Here is a 17,619-nt window from a genome sequence, read left to right on the forward strand (position 1 = left end):
CTGCCAATTGGTCCAGCGCACTCTGTTCTCACTGCCGATGCCGGCATACTGGGCAAAGTTAATCGCAAAGCGCTTGGTCTAACTGCTTTCGAGAGCGTGTCTGCAATAAGGGCCAGAGAGTCGGTATCATAGTCAGTATTGGACAAGGGCAAAGAGGGGGTATCTGCAATATCAGTTTCGCTAATCAAGTCCGACACAGTAGACACCACAGCCTGTCCGCCCGCCTCGCCCGTTGTACCCACTTCACTTACTTTCATGATGCAGTGGCTCACAGTACCGCTCGACAGTCCTTTCTCTTTCGACGTCCTTCTTCAAGGGAATCGAAACGTGGTGCATAATGCTGTGGCTCCTTTTCACTTGTGCCCGCGTCAAAGGTATTCCGGTGCTTTTTTCCATTGTCCACGCGTCCCACAAGGAACACAAGAAACACTCCTGCCACACTCCACGATGCTCTGCGTCTGGCAGGCTGTTTTAAGGGATTTGCTCCTCCCCTAGCAGTAGCAAGTGAAAAAACACTACACAGCAGAAATCGTAGTGTGAGCAAAAAAACAAGCAGCCTTCCAAACACAAGAAACACTTCTGCCACACTCTGAAACTTGCAATCTTTTTAACATTGCACACAGCATCTTTCAATGCAGTGTGTTTGGGAGATTTTAGATTTATGCTCCACTCCTAGTGAGACCCCAGGACTTTTTGCTGGACTTTTTTACCTTTTTCTTGTTCTCCTGAATGAGGGGAAACTTTTTCCCCTCATTCATTCTTTTCTGCTCTAATCCTGGGAACCCTGTGCTGTATGTTTATCTTAATTTTTTGGACTGGGTTTCTATTTTGCAGCACCTTATGTGCAGTGTTGCTGCGAGCCCTTTGGGCTCTCCTTTTTATATTCTTTTATTTTCCTAAAAGAACTACTGTTCTTAAGGATGTAGGGATACTTTTTATCCTTCCTAGCTTTTTCTTTTGAGAGATCAGCACACACCACCTTCTGCTGCTATAGCGTTTGAGTTACAGTAACAACACCATAGTTATGGCTGGTGGCAGTGGATGTGTACTTCCAACTTTTGCGCAATTTTCTGCTGCAGGCTGCATTCACAGCTGCAACTATGCACAGGAGGGTCACCTATGTTCCAACATGGCGTCTCTTCTTTTTTTGCCATTTCTCGTATGGTTGTTCTTTCTTGGCCTTTCGTCTGCCAGCCTGGGAGGGGGTCTTGATGTGAGTTATGTCTTCGGCAGGGACCCTTTGTGCAGCCCGCTGAGGCTCCAGTGTGTCTGTGGAGACGGGAAGCATGGGAGGATCCTGAAACTCTATCCTTTTTCTGCTGATGTGCCTGAAAGGAGCCAGTTTCTACTGGGGGGCTGGCTGTCCTGATTTGACAGCCATCCGCTGCTTCTGTAAACTACAGGGAGAGTTTGCAGAGGGTGAATTGGAAATCCTGATAAAAAGTGAGGTTCCTGAGGCAGAAGGCAAGTTGCCCACTGGAACACAAGCTCCGAAGCAGAATACTACCAGATATGCCGGAAGACCCTTGCAGTAACTACAAAGAGACCACTGCTGTCCTGACCCCGTTTTCAAATTGACAAAGCAGCTCCTAAGATGACTCCTTCCATTTGGCTGGTGGGACCAACTAGCAATAAGACGACCTGCAGAACAAGCCATCCCCCGAGGTGCTGTGACCTTCCAGGGTTGCAAACCGCCAATACCAGGGCACCTCCGACCTAATTGCAGTGCATCATCTTCCCGTGGACAAATCCTCCCAGAACTTTGGTGAGGCTCAATTGGACCACTAAAGACAAGATTCCTCTCCTCAAAGTCCCCTCACCAGTGCAGGACTGGAGAATCGAGGCAGATTGACCGGGCGGTGATCATTCACTGTTGGTTGCTTGTAAAAAGGCGCCAAAACTGCAGACCAACATTGGGGTACAAAGAATTCATTGCTGAGGGCCCTTGCTCGCTACTGCTGCCACAACATCTTTTCCAGAGTCCCTCATGTTGCCCCCACGACAAAGGAACAGGAGACTGGGTCCACTGCTGCTGCATAAGAAAGAATCCAGTTGCATCTTCTTTAACACTCCTCGGGTACTGTGGGGCTTGGAGTAGTACTTGCCGCAAGCCGAATTGTCGCTCCTGTGTTACTGGAGTGCTGTATCTGTTTGGGTGTTCACCCATACCACTTGCCCAGGCCTAAGTCTTGTGCGCCTATAGGCATTCCTTTCCAAGATCCCTAGTAACGATTTATCTTACCAAAGCATCCTACTTTAAAGTAATTGAAGTATCCTGTGGGACTTTCTCTTTTCTGCTGCTGCACAGTGTTGGGGAGGTTTATCATGTTTATGCTTCATCCCCTCTCCTAGTGAGACCCCCAGCACATTTTGCTGGACTTCTGGACCTTTTTTGTTCTATCCTGAATGAGAGGAGCCTTTTTCCCCCACATTCATTCTTATTTGCTCTGACTTTTGGAACTCTGTTCTGTGTTTTACCTTTACTATGGAGTCTGCTTTCCTCCATATCTCTTTAAAGGTATCTGTGTTTAACATTTGCAGCACACAGCACCTTATGTGCAGTGTTTCTGGGAACCCTTTGGGTTCTCCTTTGAGATTATTTCCTTAGCCTTACTAACTACAGTTCTTAAGAATAGAGGGGATACTTTGTATCTTTCCTAAAACATTATACTATGAGTGATTAGCACACATCACCTTATCTGGGGTGCTAAGGGGATACCTAGTATCCCTCATCTTCATCACTAGGGGATGCATCGTGCTACTATACCTGACCGGAAGAATCCTTACACCCACAGCTCCTAGGCACATCTCACTGGAACCAACGGCAGAAATCTGACCTCCAGATGATCCAGCAAGTCATCTGAGAAAATCTCAGTTCGGGGCTAAGTAAATGCAGTGAATCTGTTCGCCCCATTCCCTGGTCTTCCATAGGAAAACATTTGAACAAGTCCTGTTGTCTCCTAACCTTCCATTCCACTGCCTTTTGATCATAGAACCTGGGTAGTAACACTTGAAATATAGAAGACTACTTACCTTAGTAAAATTGTTGAATATTTCATCCCCTCGCCAACACAAGTAAAATTATAACTTGCCTGCAAAGGCTCCTTCTGATGAGAAGCATTGTGTCTCCTGTAAGGTTTGGGCACAACGCCCCATTCTTCTTCGAGATTGGACTGCTTAAGTTAGGAAAATCACTTGTGAACTGGTTCCATCATTTACTGTATTACTTGACTTACTCCTGTGATTAATAAGTCATTTTCATACGTTTATGAATCTATGGTAACTGTAATTGTTTATTTATAGAGCGCTTATACACAGGTGGAGTGCTTCAAAGTGTGAATGTATATAGGTTTATGTTTGAGTATTGTGCGATTATGTCACTTGCTAGTTTAGTTTTTCAGTGTGTGTTGAAGGACTAAAATAAATGAGTTTCTTTTTTTATATATATACCTGTATACCTGTCTAAATTGAAATATTGTGTGGGCCCCTGACCCCCCTCATTCTCTACTGAGAATAGCCTTGACTGCTCTCCACGTTTACCTTGATTAGGATTTGGCTAACCTCTGCGTTTCCTGGTCACTATAACTGGGGTGGCCTCCTAAAATATGTCCACCAAGCCAGATTCTAGAAATCCTTCTTAAGTGCCTGCATCAGCAGAACTTGCATAACCATTTTAGCTGTGCCTTGTGTTCCACTCAATGAAAAGCCACAAAACAAGGTGTGTAAGGGTGTTAAAGAAGGAAGCTGACACAAAGGTGGCATGTTGGTGGTTATAGACTTTTATTTATGAAAAAAGACCCTCACTACCCCTATCATCTAAGAGGGCTTTTCTGCCTCAAACTAATACTAAAGGATCCATCAGAATGTCCGTCGAAATCAAAGTCCACAGTCCTGTATCACACCTACTTCTATCCCTCACAATAGAACTAACGACTAATATAATCCAACAGTAAGTTCCTTCCCCGGGAGAATGACTCCCTTCTGGTATTCTGGTTCCACGCAATCTTTGCACAATTCCATTTTCTGGACCAAGAGAATGACTCCCTTCTCCTGGTACTGGTTTCCACATCTCACAATAGGGCCAGTGGGAAAGACTCCCTTTCCCGGGCGTCTTTTTTTAATATGTTGCAAGGGGTTTGTGTCGTCCCCAAGAGAATGTCTCCCTTCTCTTGATATTTGAAAAGTAATTTTTCCTCGTTCTCAACTTGCTGTATGTTTCGCCACTCTCGCTTGATACCAGCAAAGTCCCAAACCCTTCTCGGCTGGTCAATGGCCCTATCTTTGCCACTCGGCTGAGGAAGGTTTCCTCTGGTTCTCAAATCCCTTGTATTGGGGTCCCAGATCTCTCTCTCTGGTGGTCAGTGGGCTTATGGTTGCCACTGCGATGAGGAAGTTCTCCTCTGATGCTTTCTTCACTGTTGTTAGGGTCCCAGATCCTTCTGTGGTGGTCAGTGGGCTTATTGCTGCCACTCCGCCGAGGGAGTTCTCCTGTTCTCAAATCCCTTGTATTAGGGACCCAAACCTCTCTTTTGGCCAGTGAACTCATGGTTGTCACTGCAACAAGGACGTCCTCCTTGGATGCTTTCTTCGCTGTTGCTAGGGTCCCAGACCTTTCTCTGGTGGTCAGTGGGATTATGGCTGCCATTGCGATCAGGAAGTTTTCCTTGAATGCTTGGTTAACTGCTGATGTGTCCAGTAGCTATTTTGTTACTACTGGGACGAGGAAGTTCCTTAGGCAGTTGGTGAGCAGGTGCAAGTGGATCTAGGTCACCTGGCCTAAGCCCCATCCACCTTCTTAGCCCTGCCTCTTCCTTTCTGTTCTTAACTCTTAGATCAAGGGTATCTCTCGCCTGTCTGTCCCAAGTGAAGGGCAGTCAAAGAAAACGGCAATTTCTATTTGGGCCGGGAAGACCCAGGGCCCAAACCCCTGCTCAGACAACTGGTAAGCACACACCAACACGTGCTTTCTCCCTCCCGTTACCACGGGCCATCCCCACCATCACCAGGCAATGCCAACAACATCGCCCTTCCTCTAAGGCATGGACTCTGCAATGCAGCAACCTCGCCAACATCAGCCCCAAGCCCATCAGCACCCCCTCACAGTTTGTGCAAGACTTTGATCTAAAAGTGCATCAGATCCATAGACTGTGTCCCAAATGACTTTGGCTGTCCTGCCACCCTAAAGACTCTTCTAGTCCATTGACTTTGATATTGTTTGTCCCTCATAGGTGGTAGATTGTTGTAAACTGTTACTGCTGGGAAAGGCTTATCTAGATTTCATTGGAAGACTTAGTTGTCCTCACATATACTGAAAAACAAACCTTTTTCCTTCCCTAACATTGCCTTCTGACAACCTCAGAATCTGCAACATATACTAGTGAGATATATAAATGCCATTACTGTCCTTGTGATTGAAGTCACCTCAGGGAGTAGGACGCATATCCAAAGATTATCCACTAACTTGTTTTGATTCTGAAAAGTAATTTTAAAGTATATTTACCTTGTTACAACGAAATAGCCTTTTTAAAGAATGCTTATTTAAAAATGGGTGTTAATTAAATAAATAACTATTTATAACTGAAACCCTGAGTGTAAGTGTTACTTGGTTACTTGTATTTACGGATTTCATTTGTACAGCTCTACAGCTAACATTTACCCCTCTTGAAGTAGGCCTGGATGCAGTCACACTACCAGCTTGTGTAGTACAGACCTATACCAAAAGGTGGGTTAGGTAATGCCAAGCAGATAAGTGTTGTGTAGTCCCACACAGTGTGACTGCACCAATTCTTACCGAACACGCATGATTGCATGGCCACTGCTAGTTTGAATGGTGCAGATCCTTGCCATTGGTTCACATGGGCACACTTCCAGTCCAAATCTTGGACAAAAATACTTCTGCGGCCATTTAACAGATCATTGTTGGAGCCAAGACTCCAATGAAGATGTGCAGCCTTCTGATGACCAGAGGACATCTATTGCAGCTGACCAGCATTGCCGCCAGCCAAGTCCTGGTGAAGCCCTGCGCCTCTCTCGATTTCAAGAAGACCTGTGTTGGTGCTTTGACCCCTAAACCGGTGAGAACAACCAGTCTCGACCCCTGCTTGAGGATCTGCGCCTTTTGAGCCTTCAGAGATGTCCCTGGACCAACCAGTGGACTGACCAGGGATCTTCTGGACCACCTCGCTGCAGCAGTCACTGTTACGGGTCCACCCTTGGAACTTGGAGGATTTTCATCTTGTACAATAAGATGCCTGCGCCTCCATTTTCTGCCTTCATGCATCAACGGCAGCCATGCAGGACCTACTCCATTGTTCGTCCATTGGAGGACACCTGTCGCCACCTGATAGTGGTGACTCCCATTGCAACTCATCTTCATCCCTCCCTGAAGGCGTCTTGAAGTGGTCTGCTCTGCAGACGTTTTCTTTTTTTCTCCATTTGGGTGTTCTGTTGGAAGGTGTCTGGAACAGATTCCTTAGAAACGCGACCAACGGAAAATAAATCCTGCATCTGAAAGTGACCTCTACACCCGCTGCCTATCCCGGCAGGATCAAGCACAGAAGACTGTGTCCCCAACGTAATCTGGAATCTCAGCATTGGTCTTTAGAGACATCTGAGTCAGGGTGCGGGGTTTGGGTGGAGTTGACATACTGGTTTCTGTCCGTCCCACCTCTGTTCTCCAAAGGGTTACATGCAGTAAAGTCCTGCCCCTTAATCATTTTTTCCTGCATTTGGTCAGTGGAGTCTGGTCACGGATCCCATCCTAGGCCTATCCTATCGATTGTGATTGAGTGAGTTTACTTACCTTTTTAACTTTTGAATCATAACCAATGACATTGCTCTTAGTAAACCTACATAAAAGGTATAACTTTGGAACTGATGACTTTAGGGCACAAGGCCCCACACCATCTTGGGGTTGGAGTCATGAAGTGTTTGGAATAACCACAGAACCGTTTCCCTAAATGTCTTTACTGAATTCACACATCTGACTACTTATGTGTGTTTCACTGGTTATTTAATCCCCTTTGCTTTCTTTCTTTTACTAAGGATGAATGTATATATATGTTTATAATGAATGTGTGATCTTTGCCTAGAGGTTTTCCTTGCGTAGAGTGGATTTTAAAGGCCTTATAATTTATTGTATATTTTTGTACTTCTTGACCCACTTGAATTATTGATGTTGTTCTGTGTGTACTCTTTGTAGCCCTCGACCACTCTCACAGCCCTCTGAGACTAAGTCTTGCTGCTCTGCTACCTTAACTTGATTGTGTTTGGCTATTCTCAGTGTCTCCCTGTTAACCATAATAGGCTGGTCCTCCAAAACCCACCACCAGTGCTGATTTTAGTAATCCATTTTAGCAGTGACTGTACATTTTTTCCCTCAAGTGTATTGCAAAGGTAACCCTTTCTCAAAATGTATCCTTATTTTTTGCAGGCCTTTGGGTATAATTCTGAAATGTTTCACCTCTTTCACTGTGTATTATCATGTGTGTTTGTATTATGTTTAGCACTATCCTGTGGGACATTTAGACTATAGTACTGGTAGATTAACATTTCTGGTTCCCTTTTCTGCCCACCACTTGCCTATATATGTGTTGGGTTCTAGCCCAGAGCCCACCATATATAACAGGGGTGGGTTTTGTCTTTAGGACATTGAGCTTTAAGTGCGCAGGCCCAAAGAGGATTTTACCTACTTTGTTAGTTTGTGTGGTTCCCTTGACCCTCCTGCCCCACCCTTGTTAATTTATGTTCTGCTCCTAACTGAGGTAGTGGCCCTGCATAAAGGCAGTGGGATTAGGAGAGTCCTAAATGATATTTAATGTTTTTATAATATACTATGGATTTTTTTACAATACTGTGTATTGTGTGTTAAGTATGTATGTGTACTGATGGAGATCTGCATGCGTAATTATACTAAAGTATGTATTTTTCAATATATGAGTGGTGTAATTTCTAGAGCGAATCATGTGGACTAAACCTTTGTCAGCCTACTACCCCTTACCTGAGAGTTAAGCCTGGTCATTCTGTCCACTGTCCTTACCTTTCAGAGAGGTTTGGCTTCCCTTTGTCAGGTGTGTTGGCCTCCCATTAAGGTCAATGGTTGTAGATCCCTCAATACATGGTTGTCCAACTGCCTCAACACTAGTTTTACTGCATTAAGCACTCCTGGGCTGCTGCAACACTTGAACACTGAGCCGGCTCTCCCGGCTACTGAGTTGTCAGTAATGGACCCCGGCATAAGGTTTGTCCTTATGCAGTCCATCGATGTTGTCCCACATCCTTCCTTAACCAGGGCTTACCCCAATATCCTGCACCTTTGTTGTTGAACCAAGGCTGGCACTGCCCCTTAAATATTTGGCAACTCATCCTCTAACTGCAAGTCCTTCTGGTCATCTTTGGACCATTGGATAACAATTATGTGCAAGCTGTGTTCTTACCGCAACTTTTGTGCTAAATGTAGAAAATGTGACCGCTCTGCTTTGCCATAACCGCAAAGCTTCCCTGTTGACTTTACACTGTTGAATAACAAGGGACTTTGCCTCTGTTCTAATAACCTTTTCTGATACTGTGTTTGGGCTCAAAATAGAATCCCTGAACACTGATCGACTTGTAGTCTCTGACCACGTACCTAAGAAGTTGTACAATGCTTTTTTCATCTCTGCATGAAGCCTAATCTCAAGAACCTATTTTTTTTTCCGATATATATTAGTTGGGCATTTCCGATTTGTCTGTAATTGTATGTTTTGCTGTACGTTTTAACCACCTTGCGCCCCTCCTTAGAGGTGTAGCCTTGACTTTGTTTCCCCTTTAGGACTGGGAGAGTTGGAAATTATAGCTGGTTCTTCTACCTTTTCCACTCTTCTTTCTTTTCCTATTTTGTGTCCCAACTATTCCACTTCTCTTTTGTCTTTTACTGCTTTCTTATCCTTACCTCTTTTTTGATAACCTAATTTCTATTGTTTAATGCTTTTCCTGACCACTTCCCATCCAATTCTCTAATATTCTGCTTCTCAATATTTTCTTGTTTTATTTCTTCTCTTCTATACTTCCTATCTATCGTTGTCATCATTTAGCTCCCTTTTCATCCTTGCTTTTTTCCCATGTTCCTATTGCTCGCCATTTTCTTTATTCTTTCCTTCTATATTGTTCGCTGGATTTCTAATTTCCCTCTCTTGTCTTCCTATCTTCCACTTATATACATTAATTTCTGTGCCCTCCTGCAGCCTGTGGATCTCTTACACGGACTTTGGACAGTGGTATTGGGACTTTCCCACCCCCAGATTACTGCAGTGGGTCTCCGAGTCGAAGTGTACCTCGTCTGAAGGCTGGTGTGGAGGTTACACCAATAGCGCCCGTGGGCGGTCCTCCAGCACTCCTTAAGGTCCCACGTAAAGCCAGGACGCTGGAACGAGAGGTGCCCAGTATGGAGGAGGTGCTTGTGCCAGGGCAGCACCACAGTGTGCCTGCCTTCCACGCATTGCTGACCACACCGGAACCTGCCATGGGACAACGTGTTCACCGGTTGGGCAAAGGTCTGTGTGTTTTTGTATTGGTAAGCGTGTGGAAGTCTGTTTGCCCATTTTAACGTGGGTATGTATGTATGTATGTATGTATGCATGTGTGAATGGTGTGATTGCATTAGTCCATCTGTTTTTGTGCCTGCCTGTTCACTCAGCTGCTGTAATTGTTTATTGCTCTGTTTGAATGTATTTTTCCTTCAATGTCTTTTGCTTTGTGTTGGGAGATGTGTAACAGTTTTATATTATTTCTCAGACTTGTGTGTCAGTCCCAGTCAGAGAGCCCAGCAAGGCAAGAACTGGACATTTCCCAATGCAAGAGTGCCAGCCGGCTCTACAGACATCTTCCTGTCCAACAACAGAGAGCTGGAGATATGGCAGGGAACTGGAAAGGTGAGTGGAACAGAGGGAGCATAAGGTGTAACTAGAGCATCACAAGTTTCATGGGGTAATTGGAGAGCTGCTTCTCCATTTGGGGCATTGGAGTGGAAGGAGTGTGTCGAAGGGGTTTGATGATCATGCAGCAATTGCTCAGTGGCGAGACACTCCATTGGTATTTGGTGTGACAGACAATGTCTAGTAATGGCTGTATGGTAGCTGTACCAGGAAGAGCCAGTCACAATTAGTTACAAAACACCTATCAGTTTAGAAGAGGCACAAACCAATGGCTGTTAATGTGAATATAAATCTGCTTCAGTGAAATGTCTTACCTAAATGTCTTATTCAGTGCCCCTCCCCCGTCCATTTACCTCCTTATCTTCCTTCGCAAGAAGCCTAATCGTTAAGGCTCACTTGATCACTGATGCACATTTGATCAGCTGTTTGCCAAGGTGTTAGGAAGTTTTACACAAGTTGCTATCTGTGACAGAACTTGGAAAAGCCCACCTTAGGTGACATGCTTGTACCCCTTAGGTTCCGCCTGAACTACCCATAGGTTTGTTAGCAATGGCCGAACAGCCACGGTTAATCTAGGAGGGAGAAGGACTGTTGTGAGGCACACAGTATGTGGAAAATAACATCAGTTTGAAGGAAACACTGACACACTAGCAGTTATAAAATAGTAGTTTATTTTATATGCACTAAGGCTTTAGAAATAAGACATGTAAATATTATTCACACAGTAACATCACAGTAGAATGGGAGGTAGCATACTTCAAATCAAATGTAAAGGAACACAAAAGTGAGACAAAACTACTGATATTACCAAACACACTTAGATCCACTCCTGCAACTTAAGTTAACCCCTGCCCAACCAATCTTCAAAGTCCAACCCTATAATAAATGAGTCTGTCAAGGGGGCACTGGGGGTGCAGTGACCAAGGGCTGAGGGGAAAAGAGGGGTAGGTAAGCAGTAGACAGAGCACAGTCTATGAAGGTTTCTTCAGATTTGTAGATAAGAAATAGTTATTTTTGCCAATTTAGAGCCCAATGGGTGGTTCACCCCAATGGAACTCCGGTTGTCCTGGAGGGTGGGGGCTGGGGGTGCAAGTAACGGCTTACCTGTAGCCCTCCAAGAACACCTGAGCAATGCAAGACCAAGGTGAGTACCGAGGCTTGAGACAGTACCTTATCAATGAACATGGTGCAGCAGGTTGGTTCCCTAGGTAAGGCGACAGATGTCCCTGGTTTGGGTTTCTTGGCCTGGATGGCTGAAGAAGGAACTTTGGAGGGAAAAGGCAGATTTATTTGCGCAGTGGGACGCCCAGCAGTGGATCTTCGCAGCACTGGTGTGTTGTAGCCCTTCACAGCGATGGTTGTGGTCCGGTAGACTTTTCTTCACTTTGTGGTCCATGACTCAGTTATGGGGACATCTAGGAGTGGAAAAGTGTCACTGCAGGTCCATAAGGATGTCCACAAGGCTTCAGCCGGATCCGCGCTTTGCAAGGCGTTGCACTGCAAAATGGTCCCAAGGTATTGGGAGTTTGCAGCCCGGGCAGGTCACAGCTCATCCCGGGATGGTGCAAAATGCAGGTGATCTTGAGACTGGTTAGGTCAACCAGTCCAGAGGAGGAAGTCTTCTTCAAGAGATCTTCACTGTCGCTCGGAATTTGGGGTCAGGTCTTCAGCGGTCACTCAACAGCCTTAGGGATTGCTTGGAAGTTGCTGGGACGTTATAATATGAATTCCTCTTGGGATCTTCAGTCCAGTGGTTGACTCCGGTTCAGCTCCAGCACCCTTGCCCTTTATGCAAGAAAACTGGCTGATCCCATCAATCACCATTCAAGGCTTTCATGAAAATCTGGGGGTGGCTGTGTAGGGGGACAGCCAGCCTCCCAGTTAAAACTATTTCCAGGCAGGCATACTGCAGGGGAAATACCATGAGAGTTTGTTACCTCCCCACTTCCTGTCCTTTCAGGCATTCAGAGCGCTTCCCTTGGAAATCCTGCAAAAGACTCAGCAGGACCTCCCTTAACCAAGGAAGGTAGAAGAAGGCAAGAACAAGTCATCATGAACAGGGCTAAAAAGAAGTACAGTCTCCATTTTAGGCAAATAGTGACCCCTGTGTCCCTACTGCAGCTGCGAAGGCAGCCTGCGGTAGAACTCCACAAAAAGTAGTGTCAAAAGGTAAACTGCCACCAGCCTGTCAGATTAACTTGTAACAGTAACTAAACATGACTGGAACAGTGAGAAAAGGGAGACTATGTTTCTGCTCAGCATTCAATATAAGGTGGAGTGTGCTGATCTCACCAAATAAAATACAGCAGGGACACAAGGGTGTCCCCCTGCCCTGGAAACAGTAGTTAACCCAGGTAAAATAAAAGGAAATGCTCAAGCAGCTTCCAGCAACACTGCACAGAAAGTGCCGTGTGCTGCAGTAGTAAACGTTGGATTCCAGAAAACATGGAAGAAAGCAGAACTCATTAATGAGTACCAAAAAGAGGTAAAAACGGTTCCCAAGTACAGAATAAAAGATTGACTGAGTGTGGAAAAAGAGTTCCCACTCGGGAGAACCAGTCTATAAATCCAACCAAGAGTCCAGAACAAATGCTGGGGGAATCAAAGTGGGAAGAATTACACTCAAAAAGTAAATTCTACCTAACACCAGAACATATCATTTGTAGAGATTTCATTTTATCTTAATTATGGGCAGGTGTTCATGTTAAATAGCCTCAGAATTAGGACAGGCCATGTTTTCTTGAAGGCCCCACAAGTACGTAAGTAAATTTTGGTTTTGCTTAGGAGGCTTTAGGTTTGACACTGCTTTAAAATGTATTCCTGCAATGACCTCATTGGTGAGAGTGACTTAATAGACCGGTATTCTGCACTCTACACTGTCATGCATGAAGAGCTTCTTCTGAGTTTTTAAGAATGACCTATGATGTTCAGGCAGTTTTTTTGTACCACCCTCTGTTGGCGCTGTTAAGATGAATTGCTTGGATCTGGCTTGGTGGACAGGTTTTAGGAGGCCACCCTAGTTGTAGTGAACAGGAACTCTGAGGTAAGCCAAACCCAATCAAGGTAAGCGTGGAGAGTGGTCAAGGCTGTTCTCAGGAGAGTGTGAGTGGGGTCAGGGGTCCACAATGAGTCACACTGACAAGCAAGTACAAAAATACTATATTTATTCTAGGCCCAAAACACACACAAATGAAACAAGCAGGTAGTAATATCACACACACTACTCAAGTATCAAATTTATGTACAGTCACCTTTAGGTTCTTAGAAATGCATTCAATAAGTTTGCCAACAAAAAGAAGGTAAGTAGTGATACAGTGGAATGAAACCAATTCACAAAAATTATAACATAACTTCATAAACCCAATTCCTGCGATCTATGGGGCCTTGTGCCCAAATGTCACAAAGCCTCTTCTTGGGGAAAAGGGGATGATGTAGGAAGAGTTCTTGTGCTGATGAAATGTTCCAGACGATTATAGGTACAATTATATTCCTATATTTCAGATATAGGCTTTTAGATCCAACAATCAAAAAGTGATGGAATGGAATAACACAAGTTTATTTTAAGGTTTCGTTTAAGGTGTTAAGGGATTTTACAAAAGTACTGTCTGTGACCGCACTTACGAAAGCCCACCTTGGGTAAACAAGGTTACACTACTTAAGTTTGGCCTGAACCACACAAGGGTTTGGTAGAATGGCGAGCAGCCATGCTTAGTCTAAGGAGGGAGGAGAGGGCTGTAGTGAAGTACAAAGAACTCTGACCATAAACTTAGTCCATGAAAAAAACTGATACACTTGGAAGTTAAATACAAAATAATGATTTAATATATACATAAAGGCATACGGTTGAATGTCTGAAGTCAAGTAAGTACTTTAACACAGTAAAACAATAGGAGAACACTTGCAATATTCAAAGATCAGAAACCACAGTTGTAGTGACTTTAGAATTGCTCTTGTAGACACAAATCAAATCTGAAACATATATGCAAACTATAGTAAACTCTTATAACTTTCAGTAACTTTGTCCCAGCCTATCTTATGAGAGCCTTGCAAAGTTCAGGGGGCCAAGCAGGATCTCTCAAGTTGCAGGTAAGTAAAGTAGGTTTTACAAGACAAGGAAATTAGGGCGTTTCCTTTAAGGTTGCTCTCAGCTCCAGTGTCCTAAGGCAGGGTATCACCACAACGGGTTGTCCACCCCAGTGTAACTCTATGGGAGCCCTGTTGGGGTGCAAGGTACAAGCTACCTATAGCCACCAGGAACACAGGATCAACAAAGCGGGCTCCAGTTTGTCCGATGGGCACAGCCAGCCTCCCAGTCTGAAATTATTTCAGTCAGGCACACTGCAGGACAAAGACCAGTGGAGTTTTGGTCACTTCCTCCACTTTCTGTCTTGCCAGTCACTCAGAGACTCTGTACAGGCTTTCCAACAAACTGGGGGAAGACAAAGGGACCATAGAATCCCCCTCCACCCAGACAGATAGAAGAAGACACAAGAAAGATATTGCCACCATTTTGGGTCAATAGTGACCCTTGTGGTCCCCTACCATGGCTGCGAAGACAGCCTGCAACAAAAGTCCATGAAAGGTTGTGCAAAAAGGTACACTGCCACCAACCTAAACAGAGAGCATGTCACAGTAAAGTTACTGGAGAGTCGAGTAAAGGGATACATTGAATCACCTTAGCACTCCACATGAGGTGGGGTGTGCTAATTTGCAAAAGAAAGTCCAGGTAGGATAACAAGTTTGCCCCTGCCTTGGTAACTGAGAGTTATCCAGGGGAAAGTAAAGCAATACTAAAGTGGAAGCTCTAGGAGCTCCCAGCAACACTTCACAGAAAGTGTTGCGTGCTGCAATAGTAAAAGGTAAATACCAGAAAAGTTGGAGTAACTCATAACTCCAAAACAAAATACCAAAAGGAGGTAAAAAGGATACCCAGGATCAGAGTAAAAGAATGAGTGAGCGTGGAAAAAGGTTCCCACTCACTCAGGAGAATTAGTGAAAAATCCAGTGTCCCCCCCCCCCCGTCCAACTCTACTCTTGATCTTCCCAGGTGACTCGACAGGGGGTGGAATGGGCGGGTGTTAGTCGGTGGATGTAGGTTTTCCCGCCGTTGGTTCCAGTGAGAGGTGCCCAGGAGCTGTGGGTGCAAGGACTCTTCCAGTCGGGTCCAGGAGCAGACTGCAACCCTTGACGATGCAGAAATGCAGAAAGCACTAATGAAGACCTTCAAGGACTTCACAGGACAAGTGAAGTAGAAGTCCAGTGATTGGCCGCCGCACATAGATGACGGCAGGCGTTGAAGACCTTCCAGAGCAGGATCCCTTGAAGTTGGGAGGCTGACATTCGGCAGGAAGGTGACTTACACTACAAGCTGGCGGCCACCAAAGTCCCTGCTGCAACCGTGGAATGACAACTGTTCTGGCGAGGTAGCCCACTGGAGTGGTCAGTCCACCGGGTAGTCCAGGTACACTTCTGAAGACTCAGGACGGCTGGATCCTCGAATACGTCAAGACTAGTTGGTCCCAATAGACATGTGGTTGACGCACTGCACAGGGCCTTCACAGATTAGGTAGTCCAACACTGCTTCACTGGCGCAGACACAGGAAGGGATGCTGGGCTGTTAGGAAAGATTTCTCTCTATAGTACCTTTCCCTCCATTTTTGTGGACCCCCCAAACCTTTTGCTTTTGAATCTGACCTGAACTTTATTAGTACAGTGAAGCATTCAGCTTCTCTACACTGGCTTTTTGCTCATTTATTATGTCATGTTAAGTTAAAGGTTCTTATACTGCGCACTGTTACCACATATGTGGTCCCTTGGCGTTCTGGCAGATCTGTAAGGCAAGAGGGTGAAGGGGGTGTAAGTAAGTAGGACTGAGCGGGAGAAAAGAGCAAGAGAGCTCTGATGTGCAGTTGCAGCTTCAGTTCAGTTTGCACCATGTTTAGGTGTGTTTTTTGGTTGGTGGCCATCATGTGCTGTTGTGTGAGGCCATGTGTGGTTTGTTTTATTGTTGCAATGTAGTGAAGTGAATGCATTTTGTTGTGCTGTAGAGAGGTATGGCTGTGTTTAGTTTAGTGTTTGAGAGGTGTATGCAGAGGGATGAGTTTTCTTTTTTTAGTACTGTTTGTTCGTGGCGTCACTATCTAGATGTGAGGCAGTATTGTTAGACATGACCGCTGATTGATTGTGTCTTAACATTCAGGGGAATGACAAATGTATCCTGTGTGAGGATTCTGCCAGCATAAACACTGTTGAATCATGTACATCATTTTAGGGTAATGTAGATTCTGATGTTTGTTAATCTGCTTAGAATCACATGCTGTGCATATAGTCTGATATCCAGTGTTCACCGCGGAGTATTGCATCTTGTTTTTCGAAACTCGAAAAGGGGACGTCGACATAGGCGTGTCTGTAACACTATCCCTATAGTGACGTGTGGTGTACCCAAAATCCCTCACGTGTCGAGGTCCCTCAGATTGTTTTTTTTCCGCCCAGAATACTGGTCGCCTTAAGCAGAGCTCGTAAGAGACATTGCCATAGCTCGGCCCTTAATCGATTTTGATTAATTATTAACTAACATCACTTCCAGCCCTTTTTCGACATCCATTCCACATTTCCGACGAGACCAGATCTTCGACGGACGGTGGTTTTCAACGGGAGGTGATCCTATTGGCGCTGCCGACCACGTGGCCGGGTCTCGCCAGCCTACACAGTAGGGAGAGTGGGGTTGGGGTGGACATTTCTATCTCATACTAAAATGCCTTTCCCTTTCTTCCCCCTTTCCTTCTGGGTCGTTATCACTTGTTACGTCCTCAGCTATGGAGAGGACTCCTTTTAGATTTTGCCCAAATTGTAAAGGCAAATTTCTGTGGAAGGACAAGTGCAAGCGTTGTAACTGCTGCTTGCCCCTCGAGCATGTTGAAGCTGGTTGCGCGCCCTGCAAGCTCCTTCGCCCGAAAACTCTTAAGGAACGCAGGGTTAAAAGGTGGCCAGCCTACGGGATGTCGAAGGTTGATACCACGGCCGCTGAGGGTGATGAGGGTGATGGTGATGACTCGACCTCCGTAACGGAGGTTGTTGACCCCCAAATGGAGCGTTCTCGCTCCGTGGCGTCTGTTCCCGGCCCCGACAGGCACGGCTCTGGCCCTGCTTTGGGGAATGTACACCCCGGCGACGCTGAGGGACAATTACACATCACAAAACACACAACCCCCAGCCATTCTTCGAGTAAGTCGAAGAAGGCCTCTGCGCCAACGGGGACGCTGACACAGCCGGCCATCCCCGCTGACCGTAAGGGTCGGCAGCCCTCCCTGCAGCCGCATTCACGCTAGCGACTGGCCATCTAGTACAAAGGGCGCTATGTCTAAACTATCATCCGTCGAGACGCATCGCAAAAAGGCGTCAGTCGACGGCAAGGTTCCGGCCCCGCCGAAAACAACTCCTCACGATCAGCTCCTGGATGGGAGGATGGTCGCTAAGAGCATTGCGAGGATCGTCTCACAGACTCTCAAACGGCTGGTGAAGGAATCACCGAAGCATGCTGAGAAGGTCAAGGAGACGCCGAGACCTAGCGAAGGTGCGATGGGAACGTCGGAACCCTCCCCTAGGTCGAAGGAGAGACCCAGAGGCACTACTCCACCGTCTGGCCCACGGGACTGCTTCTCGGAGGGCGACAGGGGGGGGGGGATTTCCTCCACTTTGTGGGAGAGAT

At 45.7% G+C, this 17,619-nt stretch overlaps 1 protein-coding gene across 5 annotated transcripts in view; it reads left to right on the plus strand.

Moving 5' to 3' along the window:
- NCKAP5L (NCK associated protein 5 like) overlaps positions 1-17,619 on the plus strand; it is a 534,672-nt gene that overhangs the window by 481,314 nt on the left and 35,739 nt on the right. For all 5 annotated transcript variants that reach the window (XM_069653864.1, XM_069653865.1, XM_069653863.1 and 2 more), the window contains 2 exons: positions 9,222-9,530; positions 9,772-9,908. In XM_069653864.1, the coding sequence (XP_069509965.1) occupies positions 9,222-9,530; positions 9,772-9,908 (446 nt within the window). The remainder of the gene's footprint in view (positions 1-9,221; positions 9,531-9,771; positions 9,909-17,619) is intronic.

The sequence above is a fragment of the Ambystoma mexicanum genome, chromosome 3q (genome assembly GCF_040938575.1).
Source record: "Ambystoma mexicanum isolate Mex_15411 chromosome 3q, UKY_AmexF1_1, whole genome shotgun sequence".
NCBI classification, from domain to species: Eukaryota; Metazoa; Chordata; class Amphibia; order Caudata; family Ambystomatidae; genus Ambystoma; species Ambystoma mexicanum.